Below are 15753 nucleotides of genomic sequence, written 5' to 3'. Positions count from 1 at the left end.
AGATATCAATATAATGATTCAGCAATCATACTCAGATTGTTAAACCCTACCTTCTCCATATAACTCCACTATCACTTTTGATCCCACTCTTTAAGGATATTTGGGCTATAACCATTCTAACTTTTTCTTGTTGGAAGGGGCTGTCGATAATATGGGTTAGGGAGATGGAACTGGTTGATGTTCTGGAGAGGCTGGTCCCTCTGCATGACACCTTATGTCAACTAAAGAAAATTAACATACTTTAGCTGCATTTCTTCTCAGACCTCTCTGATGGGTACCATTTTAAGACCACAGACAATGAAAGGAGTTAATACAACATGTAAAATTTGATAACAACAAAGTTAACTACCGATTATGCTGTTCAGGACTCAAAATACATTGCCGAAGAGAAAGGAGAGGGCAGCACAACATGATGGAACAGCCAGGGGCTGCCAGCTACGGAGAACAACTGAGCTGAGAGGAAGCAAGCCTTCCAGCCTCTGAACTGATACCGACATGAGGAAGAGGAAGAGCAGCCGTGATATGTCTAGGAGGCAACCAGGGGCTGGACGCCACATGCTGAGGTCAGAGGAGCCAAATGTAAAGTAGCCTGGAACCCTGACTGCACTGTGCAGCCAAGCTCCGGTATTTTCCATCTCTTATGATGGAAAGCAAACACTATGAGAGAAGAAAGCTTTCTGTCGTGTTCACCACTGCAGCCTCACTTCTGGGCACAAACAGAGCATGGGTTAAATATTTATTCCGCCTCACCCCATGACTGGCCACCCGCCTTTCTCCCCCTAGACCAGTCACCCACCCCCTCCAAGACGCAGGGACCTGCTGACCCCCTGCCCACTGCCCACCCCACTCCCCACCCCAGGACCAGCCGCCCAGCATTTCTGGGCTGGCTGTGGGCAGGGACAGCTGATACACTCAGTTCTAGGAGTATTTCCAAGCAGGAGTTCTAGTGGCCATGGTAGGTTCCTGGTGAGGTATGCACTGCAAATCAAAGCAGCACAGTGAACCCCAGATAGAATAAATCCAAACAGACCCACTCCAAAACACATACTAATCAGTCTGTCAAATGTAGAAGAGAAGACAGAAAATCCTGGAAGTAGCATGAGAAAAGCAGCTCACCACATACAAGGGAAATCACATAAGACTGAGTTTGGACTTTTCAACTGGGTGGAGGCAAGAAGGCAGTGGTATGATACATTTAAGATCCTGAATGAGAAAGGCTTCCAGCCAAGAATTCTTTATCTAGCCATGTTTGTCCCTCAAAATTGAGGGAGAGATTAAAATCTTCTCAGACAAACAAAGGCTGAGAGAATTTGTCAACAAGAGACCGGCCCCACAAGAAGTACTAAAAGGAGACCTATTTGCCGAAGGAAAAAGAAGACAGGAGAGGGAGGTCTGGAGAGGGGCACAGAATTGAAGAGTAATTTTTTTTTTTTTTATATATGGGCGGGCACTGAGAATTGAACCTGGATCTCCGGCAGGGCAGGGGGGAATTCTGCCACTGAGCCACCACTACACCACCCCCAGTAAGGGTAATTTAAAGTATAAAGAAGGAGAGGAAAAGAATAAATAGGTCTGACAAATAAAAACTGAAGGATAAGAGAGTCGATCCAGGAACTGCTTTTGCAGTAATAACTTTGAGTGTTAATGGACTAAACTCATAATTTAAAGATACAGATTAGGGGAATGGATTAAAAGACATGATGCATCTATATGTTGCTTTACAAGAGACTCATCTTAGACCCAAGGATACAAATAGATTGAAAGTGGAAGGTTGGAAAAAGATGTTTTATGCAAGCTGTAACCAAGAGAAAACAGGAATGGCTATACTAATATTAGACAAAATAGACTTTAAATGTAAAGACATAAAAGACAAAGGACTATATATTAATAAAAGGGACAACCAAGAAGAAATAAAAATCATAAATGTTCATGCTCTCAATTAAGAAGCTCCAAAGTACATGAGGCAAATACTGACAAAACTGAAGGGAGCTATAGACATTTCAACAACAATAGTAGGAGACTTCAATATACCACTCTCCTCTACAGATAGAACAATCAGACAGAGGGTCAACAAGGCAATAGAGAACTAAGACAATGCGATAAATGCATTAGATCTAACAGACATCTATAGCTCATTATACCTCAAAACACCAGGATATATATTTTCTATAGTTCTCATGGAATGTTCTCCAGGATAGATCATATGTTGGGACACAAAACAGTTCTTTAAAAATTTTAAAAGACTGAAATTATTCAAAGCACTTTCTCTGACTACAATGGATTGAAGCTAGAAATTAACCACCAAAGAACCAGAACCTATACAAGCGTATGGAGATTAAACAACACACTCTTAAACAACCAATAGGTCAAAGAAGAAATTGCTAAATTAGTAAGTACCTGGAGATGGATGAAAATGAGAATACAACATACCAGAATGTATGGATGAAGCAAAGTAGTACAGAGAAGGAAATTTATTGTCCTAGATGCCTATAGTAAGAAAAGAAGAAAGAGCAAAAATCCAGGTCCTAACTGCTCACCTGGAGGAACTAGAGAAAGAATAGCAAACTAACCCCAAAGCAAACAGAAGAAAATAAATAACAAAGATCAAGGCAGAAATAAACTGGAGAAAAAAAAACAACAGAATCAACAAAATCTTTTTTTGTTTGTTTCTTATTGATTTTAAGAAAATCAATAAAATCCATGCACCCCTAGCTAGGCTGATGAAGAAAAAGAGAAAGAGGACACAAATAAATCAGAAATGAGAGGGGGTCATTACCATGGATGCTGGAGAAATAAAAAAAATCATAAGAGGATTCTGTGAACAACTATACACTAATAAAAGAGACAACTTAGATGAAATGGACAAATTCCTTGAAACACAAAAAAAGCCTACACTGATTTGAGAAGAAATAGAAGATCTCAACAAATCAATCACAAGTAAAGAGATTCAATCAGTTATCAGAAATCTTCCTACAAAAAAAAGCTCAGGGCCAGATGGCTTCACAGGGAAATTATAGCAAACATTTGAAAAAGAACTAACACCAATTCTGCTCAAATTCTTCCAAAAAACTGAGAAAAAAGGAATGCTACCTAATTCATTCTATGAAGCTAATATACTCTACCAAACCAGATAAAGACACTACAAGAAAGGAAAACTATAGACCGATCTCCCTAATGAATACAGATGCAAAAATTCTCAACAAAATACTAGCAAATTGAATCTAATGACACATGAAAAGAATTATACATCACAACCAAGAAGGGTTTATATCAGGAATGCAGGGGTGGTTCAACACAAGAAAATCAGTGCACAATATGGCACATTAACAAATTGAAAGGGAAAATTCACACTATCATATTGACTGGATGAAAAAGCATTCGCAAAATTCACCATCCTTTTCTGATAAAAACACTTCAAAAGATAGAAATTGAAGGAAACCGCCTCAATATCATAAAGGGCATATAGGAAAAACCATAACCAGCATCAAACTTAATGGTGAGAGACTGAAAGCTCTCCCTCTAAGATGGGAAATGAGACAAGGACAGCTGTTGTCACCACTATTATTCAACACCGTACTAGAAGTTCTAGGTAGAATGATCAAGCAGGAGAAAGGAATAAAAGACATACATATAGGAAAGGAAGAAGCAAAACTTTAATTATTTGCAAGTGACATGATTCTCTACTTGGAAAACCCTTACAAGTCTATGACAAAGCTACTTGAGCTAATAAACAAACTTAAGCGGCAGATAGAAGATTAATGTACAAAAATCAGTAATGTTATATACCCAAGTAATGATCTGAGGAAATAATTAAGGAAAATAATTCCATTCAAAAAGCAACTGAAAGAGTCAAGTTATCTATGAATAAGTTTACCTAGGAATGTTAAGGGTCTGTACACAGAAAATATAAAACACTGCTAAAAGAAATCAAAGAAAACCTAAATAGATGGAAAGACACTGCATGCTCATGGACAGGAAGGTTGAAGTCATTAAGATGTCAGTTCTACCCAAACTGATCTACTGATTCAATGCAATACCAATCAAAATTCCAACAACCTACTTTGAAGACGTGGAAAAGCAAGTTATCAAATTTATATGGAAGGGAAAGAGACCCTGAACAGCTAAAGATACACTTAAGAAGAGTTAAGTGGGAGGACTAACACTTTCCAACTTTAAAGCTTATTATACAGCTACAGTGGTCAAAATAGCATGGTACTGGCACAAAGAGAGAAGTACTGACCAATAGAATCAAATCAAGAGTATGGAGATACACCACCAAATCAACTGATCTTCAACAAGGCTCCCAAATCCACTGAACTGGGACAGAATAGCCTTTTCAATAAATGGGCATGGGAGAATTGGTTATCAAAAGTCAAAAGAATGAGGGTGAACCACGGTGGTTCAGCAGGCAGAATTCTCTCCTGCCATGCCAGAGACCCAAGTTCAATTGCCAGTGACTGACCATGCAAAAAAAAAAAAAAAAAGTAATAATAATAAAAACAAAAATAAAAAAAATTTTTTTAAAAAGTCAAAAGAATGAAAGAGAACCCCTACCTAACAGCCTATACAAAAATTAATTCAAAATTATTTAAAGAACTAAATATAAGAGCCAGTACCATAAGACTCCTACAAAAACTACAGGGAAACATCTTCCAGACTTAGTAATAGGAAGTAGCTTGTACTTTACAACCAAAGCACAAGCAATGAAAGAAAAAATAAATAAATAAATGGGAACTCCTTAAAATCAAAAGCTTCTGTACGTCAAAAGACTTTGTCAAAAAGGTGAAGAGGCAGCCCAACTCAATGGAATAAATATTTGGAAACCACGTATCAGAAAAATGTTTGATATCCTGTGTATATGAAGAAATTATATAGCTCAACAACAAAGGAACAAACAACCCAATTATGTAACGGGCAAAAGAGATGAATAGACATTTTTTCAAAGAGCAAATACAAATGGCTTAAAAGCACATAAAGAAATGCTCACCTTCATTAGCTATAAGGGAAATGCAAATCAAGACTATACCTACAAGAATGGCTGCTAACAGAAAACTGTAAATGTTGGAGAGGATGTGGAGAAACTGACACTTATTCACTGTTGGTGGGAATGTATAATGGTACAGTTGCTGAAGAAGACAGTTTGGTGGTTCCTCAGAAGACTAAATACTGAGTTGCCCTAAAACTTGGTAATACCAATACCATATACCCAGAAGATATGAAAGCAGTAACAAGAACAGACATTTGCACACCAGTGTTCATAGCAGCTCTATTCACAATTGCCAAAAGATGGAAACAATCCAAATGGCCAGCAACAGACGAGTAGATAAACAAACTGTGGCACATACATATGATAGAATACTATGCAGGAGTAAGAGGAAATGAGGTCCTGAAGCATATGACAACATGGATGAACCTTGAGGACATAACGCTGCGTGAAATAAGCCAGACACTTAAAAGGATAGATACTGTATGATTTCACTATTATGACTGTGGCAAAGGTAAACTCAGAGTCTTACAATGTAGAATATAGGGGACCTAGAAGTACACAGAAGCTAGAAATGGGTGAACAGTTACGCTATGAGGTTGAACTTAACTGTAAGGGAATGGATAGAAGTGATAGTAGTTCTTTAGTGGCATTATAAGTAAAACTGCCATACTGAAGGTAACTATGATTGAAAGGAGCTGCACAGAGCCATGTATCTCACCGATTAACTCTACAATTATAAGTAAGTTCTTACATGAACTACTTCAAAGATTGGATCTTGTACAAAGAGTAAACAATAAAGGGTACAGGGGGAAAACTAATATTGCATGCTATGGCCTATAGTTAACAGGAAGACAGCAACAGTACCACAGCAATACCTGGGGTAAATAATTGGGGGGAGGGACAAGGTTTTAATTGGATATTTGGTGAAGCTGTGTTTATCAGTTCATTGCCTCTTTGGATCAATGAAAATTGTCTAAAATAGAAAGTGCTGATGATTGTACAACAAAGTGGGACACTATAAGACATGGCTTGTTTATTTTGGACATTATCCATGATGCTGAAAGGATGGAGGGGGCTGAAGGGTACAATGACTTGAGAAGTAGAAAGGTGAACTGTTCTGTATACATACGATGGAATATCGTTTGACTACAGAAAGGAATGAAGTCATGAGGCACACAATGAACAGAACAAACCTTTGGGACATTGTGTTGTGCAAAATAAGCCAGAAACAAAAGGACAAACACATATGGCCTCTTTCAGAAAATACTTATAAAAAAATTGGAGCCTAAATTGTCGGCTCTTACAGAAGTCATACAGTCCTCAGTTGTGAGTGTATTTCTACATTCTGAGATGTTGTGCTATATGTGTGTAAGATGGCATTTCCCTGGATCTCTGGGTACCTCTGTGATACTGAAGACTGAGAACTGGCATCAGTGCTATATACAATAACTGCTAAAATAGCTGAAAAAGAGATCAGGCTTCAATTAGAGATAAAAACTAAGCTGATTTGGTTGGGACTAAGGAAATCAGAATATAGGGCAAAATATGATAGTGGATGTACTCTAGAGCTTCACCTATTGCATGAGACCAAAGGCAGAGAAGTTTATTTTGTCTAGCACCTAAATTTTCTGTACATTTAATCTAAATCACCCTGTTTAGATAGCTCATTTAAACAACCCAAACAAATGGAAACAAGGCCTTGTAACTCTGTACAACTGTAATACTCAGGTACATCCAAGATGGGTTGATAATTTAAAAGGTATTGGTAAAGTCCCTTGATGAAATGGAGAAAAAATATGGTACTATTATATTTTCCCATCTGGGAAACCCCTGGTATTCTCTTAAACATTAGGGGCTCCCAAGAAAAAGAGGCCAAGTACTTGATTTTGAGGCTTGCCCTTATTTTTGTAGTGGAGAAGCTAAAACTACCTAAGAGTTGTTTCCAGGAAATCTCTTTAGTTGCTCAGATGTGGTCTCTCACTTTCTCTCTAAGCCCATCTCTGCAAGGAAAATTATTTTCCTTCCACTTATGTGGGACATGACTCTCAGGGACATGCCTGGCCCTGGCACTGTGGGATCAACAACATCTTCCTGACCAAGAGGGAGAAAACAAATGTAAAGGTATCAGTGGCTAAGAGAGTTCAAATAGAGTCGAGAGGAACTCTCAGGGCTACTTTTATGCAAGCTTCAGCTAGATACCACTAATAACCATGGTTTGCCAAACCCCAATCAAAACTATTCCTGTTAATGTTCTCATATAGATTGTGGCAGCAAATGCATAAGTAGGTGATTACACCAGAGGCCACTGATTGTACATGTAGAATGGATTGTATGGTGTGCAAGAAAAAAACATTCCTGTTAATCCTAAATAACACCTAGGGCTCTAATTAAGACACTACAAAGTTTCATGCACTAAGTTTAACCTTTGACCTCCAGAGAATTCCTAGGCCAGATTAGTTCTGAAGAAACCCAGAGAGGCCAGCCTCTACAAAAATATCAAGTAATTCCATCCCCTTATGCTATATTGTTGACACTTCTTTTCAACATGAAAAAGTTAAAATGGGCATAGTCCAAATATTCCCACAGAGTGGGAGAAAGATTAAAGGAAAAGGAGGAATTGTACCTGAGAAGATAGGATTTAACAAACAAGCATGAATACTGAATCACTAAATTGATACTTCTTTTAGCCTCCAGTGTTTTGGAGCAGCTAGAAGGAAAAACCTGAAATCGGGGAACTGTAATCCATACCAAAGTTCTATTCTGTAACTACCTGTTAAAATGCAGTTTGAAAATTTTTGCTTTTTCTTTTTTCTGTATATATGTTATATTTTACAATAAAAATGTTAAAATACGAAAAAAAAAAGTACATTATCTTGGAGACTTCTCTTTCAGACCATCAAGGAAAATAGGGACTAGATTTATCCTCACCTTAGACAACCAGAAAACTTAACAAAACACTGGAAAGAACAGCTTTCAGCTTTCAGGCAGCAAGCAATGCAGGATAGTGCTCTTTGAGAGAACGGAACCAAACAACATTTGTCATTCAGCCTTATAATGACCCCAGCTTATTGTCTTATGGGAACTGTCAAATCACAAAAAGGGGAAACTGAAAAAGAGACCAGTGTTCTTTATGAGGTGGGAGGACAGGGGTGAGGATGTGGGGAAGTTGTGGCAGCTGAAGTCCACAAGGCAAAGTACTGGAGAGAAGACACCTGCAGAGTCTCCCCTGAATCTTCAGCTAAGTACCGACAGGCATATGTGAGTAAGGAAGGGACAGGGAAAGAATCACCAAAGAGGACAAGGTGGAACAATCATCAAAGAACATAAAGTGCTGTGAACAGTTCACCCTCCTATCAGTCAGACTGAAAATGCTGATAATACCTGAGAAATTCATTATTCAAGGTACTCAGGAAGATAGGGCCTCAGTAGTACAGCCAAATTAGAACTAAACTAAAGGCTGCTCTGTACCTGGCTAACAAATGTCAGCATCCCCCTTGAAAAGATCAGACTACTTACAAGTCACTTAACTGTGTGAGAACAACTCTCAGGAATATTTAAAGAAGTGTAAGGATACCCAGCTTTCAAAACACTAAAATACACAATGTCTAGCAACTAATAAAAAATTACTAGGCATGCAAAGAGGGAGGAAAATACCTATAACAAGAAAAATGAATCAACAGAAACAGACCTAGAAACGACATGGATGAATTAGTTGGTAGAAAAGACATAAAATAATTGATATAACTATATTCTATATGTTCAAGAAGGAAGAAAGCATGAGCATGTTAAGGAGAGATATGGAAGATGTAAAAACGACCCAAACTGAACTTCTAGAGATGAAAAAGACAATATCTGAAAGAGAAAATACACTGGATTGGAATAATGGAAAATTAGGCACTGTAGAAGAAAAGATTAATGAATTTGAAATTACAGCATACAAACTAATGAAATAAAATGAAACTCAGAAAAACATAACAAAATTTGAGCCCCAATAAGTTATGGGACAATTTCAGGTGGCACAAAATACACTGACCCATCAAAGGTGAGGAGGGGACTCAAAAATTGATTTGAAGAAATAACAGCCAAAAATCTTCGTTTGACAAAAATTCTAACTCTAACAGATTCAAGAGTTTCAACAAACATCAAGCACCAGAAACATGAAGAAAACCACACTAAGGCACATCACAATCAAATTGCTTTAAACCAGTGATAAAAATAAAATCTTAAAGGCAGCCTGAAAAACAGACACATTACATTCAGAAGAAAAAAAAGATAAGAATGACTGCCCACTGGAAACAATATAAGATAAAAGACAATAGAGCAACTTCTTTAAAATACTGAGGGGAAAAAATTGCCAATCTAGAAATTTATACCCAGCAGTAAAATCTCTGAAAACAAATACGCGAAAAGACAAAAAAAAGATGAAGAATGCATGAGCAGCAGATCTGCACTACATGAAATTTAAAGGAAGTCCTTCTGTCAGAAAGAAAATGATCTATACAAATGAATGAAGAGCACCAGAAATTATACATATGTGAGCAAATATTAAAAAGTTTTATCTTTGACAACCCTTAAAAAGATAAGTGACAGTTTAAAGCAAAAATAATGAACTGTACCAGGGGGTTTTAAATTAATGTAGTGGTAAAATATTGAAAAAAAAAAAAATAGCACAACAAAGGACATAAAATAAAACCAATCAAAATATTCAACTGACACAATAAAAGGAAAAGAAAAAGAGAATAAATGGAATAAATGGAAAAAGAGTAGTAAAATCATAGATTTAGATGATAAAGAATAATATTAATAATCATATTAAATGTAAATGGTGTAAATATCCAATTATAGGGCAAAGAATACCAGATTAGGTAACAAAAAAGCAAGACCCAACTTTAAATGCAAAGTCACAAAAAAATCAAAAGTAAAAAGACATACATGCTAAGTAATCAAAGCCAAAAAGTTATTTTTCCATCTGTACCTCTTTCTTATTTCATTGTCATCAAACTCTGAGTTGGTTGCACATACTAGCTTTTTAAACTGGAATTTAAGGGAACATTCTTTTATTTAGTAAAATCTTTATCATATGTCAGGCACTGCTCTAGGCACTAAGTAGTATAATGGTTTAGAAAGTACTGAGTTCAAATAGCTCTGTGTGTATCTTTGAAAAAGTTTTATAATCCTACTTCTTTCAGTATACTCTCCAGTAAAAAAATGGTAAGACCAGTACCTCACATATAGAGTTGAACTGTTATCAGGATGAAGTAAGATTACATATTTAAAGTACTTAGAATAGCATGTTATACACCTTGTATGGTGCTCAGGAAAAGGCAATTATTGTTTTATTTCATTTCTTATGAGTCATATGGGAAAATAATGACTGTGTGATTAGTGAAGTTTACCAGAATTAAGCCCTGTCATAAAAAGAAAATTATGGTATCTGTAAAAATTTCTGGAAATGGAAGTATTTTATGGTTGGTCTTGGCGAGCTAATAATAGTAACAATATAAATGACATATATAGCATTTATATATATCACTTACCATTTATACAGCATTTACTATGTACCAGGCACAATTCTAAGCCTCTAATTATGGTAACAATCGTTTACATTGTGGAAAAGTATGTAATGGAAGTATAAGCTTATTGGTTTCAAGATTTAATGCCCTACCTTCAGCATTTTCTCATCAAAAATTGGGGTCATGGCATAAGGAATAATATAATTCTGAAGAGATTTAGAAGACAGCACAATTTTGCCTTCCATTAGTTGTTTTGAAAGTTTCTTCAAGGCTCGTGCTCTTCTGTGGATCTATTAGTAAGAGGAAATATTAATTAGTTACCAAAAAATCTTGTCTACAACCTTCTCCATTTCACTATTATGCTCTTTTCCCATGAAAAGATTAAAGAAGTGAAATACAGTCAACCCATGTGTTATATCAATCAGCAAATACCTGTGCTTTGATGTGCTTTCAGAGACATAATCCATAGCATTTGTTTAACAATGGATTCCAAATCATTTAAATTTCTTAAGAAAAGGCAGAGAAATGTGACACTATTAATAACTATGGCTTGTGATACCACCAAAGAAATCATACCCCAAGAAGTGATCAGCTTATATGCAAATTTAACAATGAAGACCAGATTATAGGAAGCTTAAAACTTTTTGGAAAGCTGAGATATGTCTTTCTAAGTGAGCAGAATTGTTTGAAATGTCCATTATGTAGAATGGAGAACTGTCCTTTACCTGAATGTGCTTCATATTCTCAAAGAAGTCCATTTCCGGATCATGGAAATCGGTAAGCTGTACCAGGTCTTTAAATTCCGGTTGACCTGGGAAGGTTTGAATTAAACAGGAGAGCAGCGTGGTATAATCCTGTTGAATACTCTACAAAGAGTAAATTGAGAAAAAAAATTTTACTTTTATTTTCAAAAAATCAGAAATTTGCTTCCTTGATAATACAAATACAAAAAAAAATCATTACATATTTTTGAATAAGTAAAACATTCCCACTGTAAAAATAATTCAAATAATAGTTCTCTTTTCCATTCTCCTTTGGTTAATATTTTGGTCATATTTAATATTTTCACCATCAAGCATTTTAACTAAATGTACTAAGCCCGACTGCTTTTCTATGAAACAATAGTGCAAGTGGAAAAAGATGAGAGGAAAGAAAAAGGAAAAAAAAAACAAACCTCAGAGAGCACTTTAAAGACAAAATTACAATTGCGAATCCTATTACCTCTGTCTGGCTCTTCAACCCTTTTCTCAGTTTCTCCAGGAGGGAATGATGAATGATCTCTCTATATTCTTTTTCTGTGATGCCCAAGGCAGCCAGCCTTTTGATGAGACTCATCAAACACATGCTGGCACTGTCACTTAAAGACATGTCCCCTAACTGGAAAAGGGGAAAACAAATTATTCTGTGTGAAAACTATAATGTGGAACATAATTTCCCAATGAAAGAGTACTTACAAAAATGTGCCAGCACTTCGCACAAAAAGCCCTACTAAGAAATGTCCCCACAAGTACTTCATACCTCAGGAAGAACCAAATGTAGCGGTGTGGGGAAAATAAAAAAATAACCAAAAACATCAGGCTTACTGAGAAATGCCGCTTAATTTTAGAAAGTTCTACTTTTAGTTAGTTTTACTTCCTAAAGCAGGGAGAATAAAAGGTTTTATTTTTATTTTAAAGACAGTTTTCAATATTCAAATTCAGGTCATCAGTGAAAATGGCCGAGATGTGGTTTGCAGAATTCGGGTTAATTCTGAGTTCCCAGTTTGAGGAACACAGGCAGTAATTAATTAAGCACAGCGAAGTGCTCCCAACACTACCAACTACATGAATTACTAACACTAAAATTTGACATGATGTGTCAAGAAATGATGCCCAAGTTGGGGGGGAGGGCATATTTTCATATATTACATAAATCCTTAACATCACAAAGAAATTACTGATGCCACTACATCATTAATTATAATCAAAGGTCTAATTTTTCCCATTTTGGTAAACACAAAATAAACCTCATTAATTTCTACTATATCGACAATAAAAGGCCAAATTTTCAAATAATACTTTAGTGTTACATAGCTTTATTTTTGAGGTATAATTCATATAGTATAAAAATCATGTCTTTAAAGTATATGATTCAGTGGTTGTTAATATGTTCACAAGTTGTGCCAACATCACTGACTAATTACAGAACATTTTCATCATCCCAGAAAGAACCCCTGTGCCCCTTAGAAGTCACTCCAATGTCCTGCTTACCCCAGCCTCTGGCAACCGCTATTACTATGGATTTATTTATTCTAACACGTAAGTTTTAACTATTCAAACTGCTTCCATATATTATTTTATTTGAAATATTTGTCTTACAAAGCATGAGAATAACAATATGCTCTTTGCCAAACAAAAAATTCTGCAATTGAAAGAAACTATATTAAAACCTTTGTATCCACTCTATAAAAATCAAAACAGAAAACATCCTTGAAGAAATTAAGTTGTGAAATTCTATCACTAAAACAATTAAAAAACAAATAATATTTTTTTTGCTATAAGACCTACCTCCAGATTATAAAAACAATTATGCATAACTGGAATTAGGTAATTAACATCCACGGTTTGCATTTCTTTAATATAAGACACAATGGTCTGGAATGTTGAGAAGCGAACATCAAAATCAATATCATCCAGATGTCTTTGATCAAAGGTGTTAAGCTACGAGAAATATCATTGAAACCATATAAATTAAGGTATATAAATCTTAAATAAACAAAAGGAACAAAAATACTTTTGAAGTAAAAGAAAAAAAAGATTTTCTTTTTTACCTTGACCACATCAGTAATATATTGTAATCCATCCTCAAAATCAGAAAGACTCTAAAAGGAAAGAAAACACAACAGTATTAGTGAATAAAACCTCAGCTTTAGTGTCCTCCTCCTGTCAATTCCCTGCCCCCACACAAATTCACAAAGAAATATTTTCTTGGCACCAAGAAAGCACCTCATCTACGTTACATGTTATCTTCTAAGGAAAAGGGTGATTTGGGGCTCAATGTATATCACAGACCTGGAAAACTGTACAAAGCAATTGTCGCGACAACTTGTTCTTAACGACTGAAAACAGTTTTGCTAGAGGCTTGAGGAAGCTTGTAGGGTCCATGCAATGTTTTAACAAATTTTGTATTGTCACAAGAATATCAATCTCTGTATCCTTAAGAAGAAAAATTAAGAAAAAAACGTATTTCAGTAATTTATAAAACTAGTTAACTTAGGTATTGTAGCATCAAAAAAAACTATAGAAAAGAAAAGTATTAATTTGCTGAATTATTTCATAGTTTTTAAAAGCATTTAGCATTTTAAACTTAACATAAAATCCACACTAATATCTATATTAGTTTCTCTATTCTAATAGAGAATTAACAAAATCCACACGAATGTCTATATCAGTTTCCTCGATTCTAATAGAGAACATACATGATTTGAGGCATAATTTCTTCCATTCCCTAGTCAAAAAAGAGTCATCAAAATGAGCTTGGTGAAGAATAATACACACTTCTAGTTGTCTTCAGATTTGTAGGCTTTTAAACTAAACTGCTAGGATAAAAATGTTCAGGGCAGCTACCGAGGCCTTACAAATAAGCTTGAGCTAATAGCGAACTCTTTTAATCAGGAATAACTAGGCTTGACAATCATATCAGAAATTCTTCTTAGCTATGACTGAATATCAAAGCAGTCTGACTTTTCACTCAAGCTTTGCCACTGTGATCAGCATTTTTAGATGACCTCGCCTGCCATGCTGGAGACCCAGGCTTCATTCCCGGTGCCTGCCCATGAAAACAATAAAAGATGCACTACTTGTTTTCCAGATCTGTCACTGATCCAAGTTGGAGAAAACACACAAAATCCTGAAACGGGTTAGAAGCTAAGCAAAGAAAAGGAGAGGCTGTATACTTTAGATCAGCATATAAAATCTAACTCCTGTCTCCCTTTATTTATGTTCTAACTTTTCTCCTCTATTTTGTAGTTTATATTTCTATATACTATCTTTTATATTCTTTAGAACAAATGCAATACATAATCTAACCAGTAAAATTATTGTTCACATAGAAGCCTTTGCCACTTCAAAGACAAAATGAGTTTGTACCTGGGCGATACTGCTCCGGTGCAGGAAAGGAAGGAGAAGCCCAATGAGTAGAGAGCTCTGCTCTTTGTCCTTCATAAACTTGCTGATTCTAGAGAAGGAAAATAAAGGTTTGTAAGCAAGGAATGAAAGTTAAGAATATTTCTCTAAAAGATAAACTTCCTGTAGAAAAACAATGAAGATATTTTAAACATTTTAACACACTGGTGGCTTTTAAGAATATGTGCATATATAAAAAGCTTAGCTCAATTATTTAGCCCTACTCACTCTTATTTCTCTCCAAATTTGGACTCACAGCTGCTATTTCTCTCTTTTGTGATGTCTCACGGCATAGGCAGTTGTACTGAACTTCAAGGCTACAATCTAGCAATTAGTAATTTCTACTGCTTAAGTGCTTCACGTTCAGATTTCATCTTAACTCCCGCACCTGCCGTGCAGTAGTCCCATCAGCACCATGTGGCTTAGAGGAAGCTGAGGCTCAAAGAAGTTGATGTCACAAAGCCAGTGAATGCTAGGGCAGTTCTTCCATGAAAACCTGGTCTTTCTGGTGCCTAATTGCTCATCCTTTTTTCACTAACGAATAGTCTGTGATGGAATTTCATGAGTACATTTAGTGTGGTTTCACATTTTGCATGGTTAAAAAAGACAACAGTACCCCCACCCCACCCACCCCCCAATTGCAAAGATGCTTCTGGGATGATTTCAATATGCCGTTATTATTTTCCTGTTCCTGGAAGTAGCAGAAACAATAAATTTTCAGAGGTAAGTCTAATATCTAACAGTCAGTTTAAAGTATAAGATAGGATCATTTATTGCACTCACTCAGGTTTAACAACGTTGCCCTTTATGGAAGTTATAAATATACACTACAGGAACTATTGCCACGTAGACTCCTTAAAAACCAAACCTGCTTTTTAAAATTATTTTTATCAGTTAAACTAAAAAAATTGTGACCTCACAAACCTGAAAACTTAAACTGAACAAAATATGCAAAGGTAAAACAAGCAATCTATTAGTTTATTTAAAGATTCTGAAGGCTGTTTCCTTTAATATAATGAAATGAAGGAAGATACCATAAAAGATACCATATTCCAGCAGAGAAATATGCTTCTACATTATCTTAATAGTA

At 35.8% G+C, this 15753-nt stretch overlaps 1 protein-coding gene across 2 annotated transcripts in view; it reads right to left on the bottom strand.

The window, feature by feature from the left end:
- Positions 1-15753, bottom strand: part of UTP20 (UTP20 small subunit processome component) — a 121889-nt gene that overhangs the window by 32143 nt on the left and 73993 nt on the right. For both annotated transcript variants that reach the window (XM_077111769.1, XM_077111768.1), the window contains exons 32-38: positions 14628-14715; positions 13551-13694; positions 13310-13360; positions 13047-13199; positions 11722-11877; positions 11226-11366; positions 10653-10790 (exon numbers count right to left, since the gene is read on the bottom strand). In XM_077111769.1, coding sequence (XP_076967884.1) covers positions 10653-10790; positions 11226-11366; positions 11722-11877; positions 13047-13199; positions 13310-13360; positions 13551-13694; positions 14628-14715 — 871 coding nt within the window. The remainder of the gene's footprint in view (positions 1-10652; positions 10791-11225; positions 11367-11721; positions 11878-13046; positions 13200-13309; positions 13361-13550; positions 13695-14627; positions 14716-15753) is intronic.

Source organism: Tamandua tetradactyla, chromosome 7 (assembly GCF_023851605.1).
Source record: "Tamandua tetradactyla isolate mTamTet1 chromosome 7, mTamTet1.pri, whole genome shotgun sequence".
NCBI lineage: Eukaryota > Metazoa > Chordata > Mammalia > Pilosa > Myrmecophagidae > Tamandua > Tamandua tetradactyla.
Note: the sequence above shows the minus strand (reverse complement) of the source record. Positions and strands in the feature narration are given on the sequence as shown.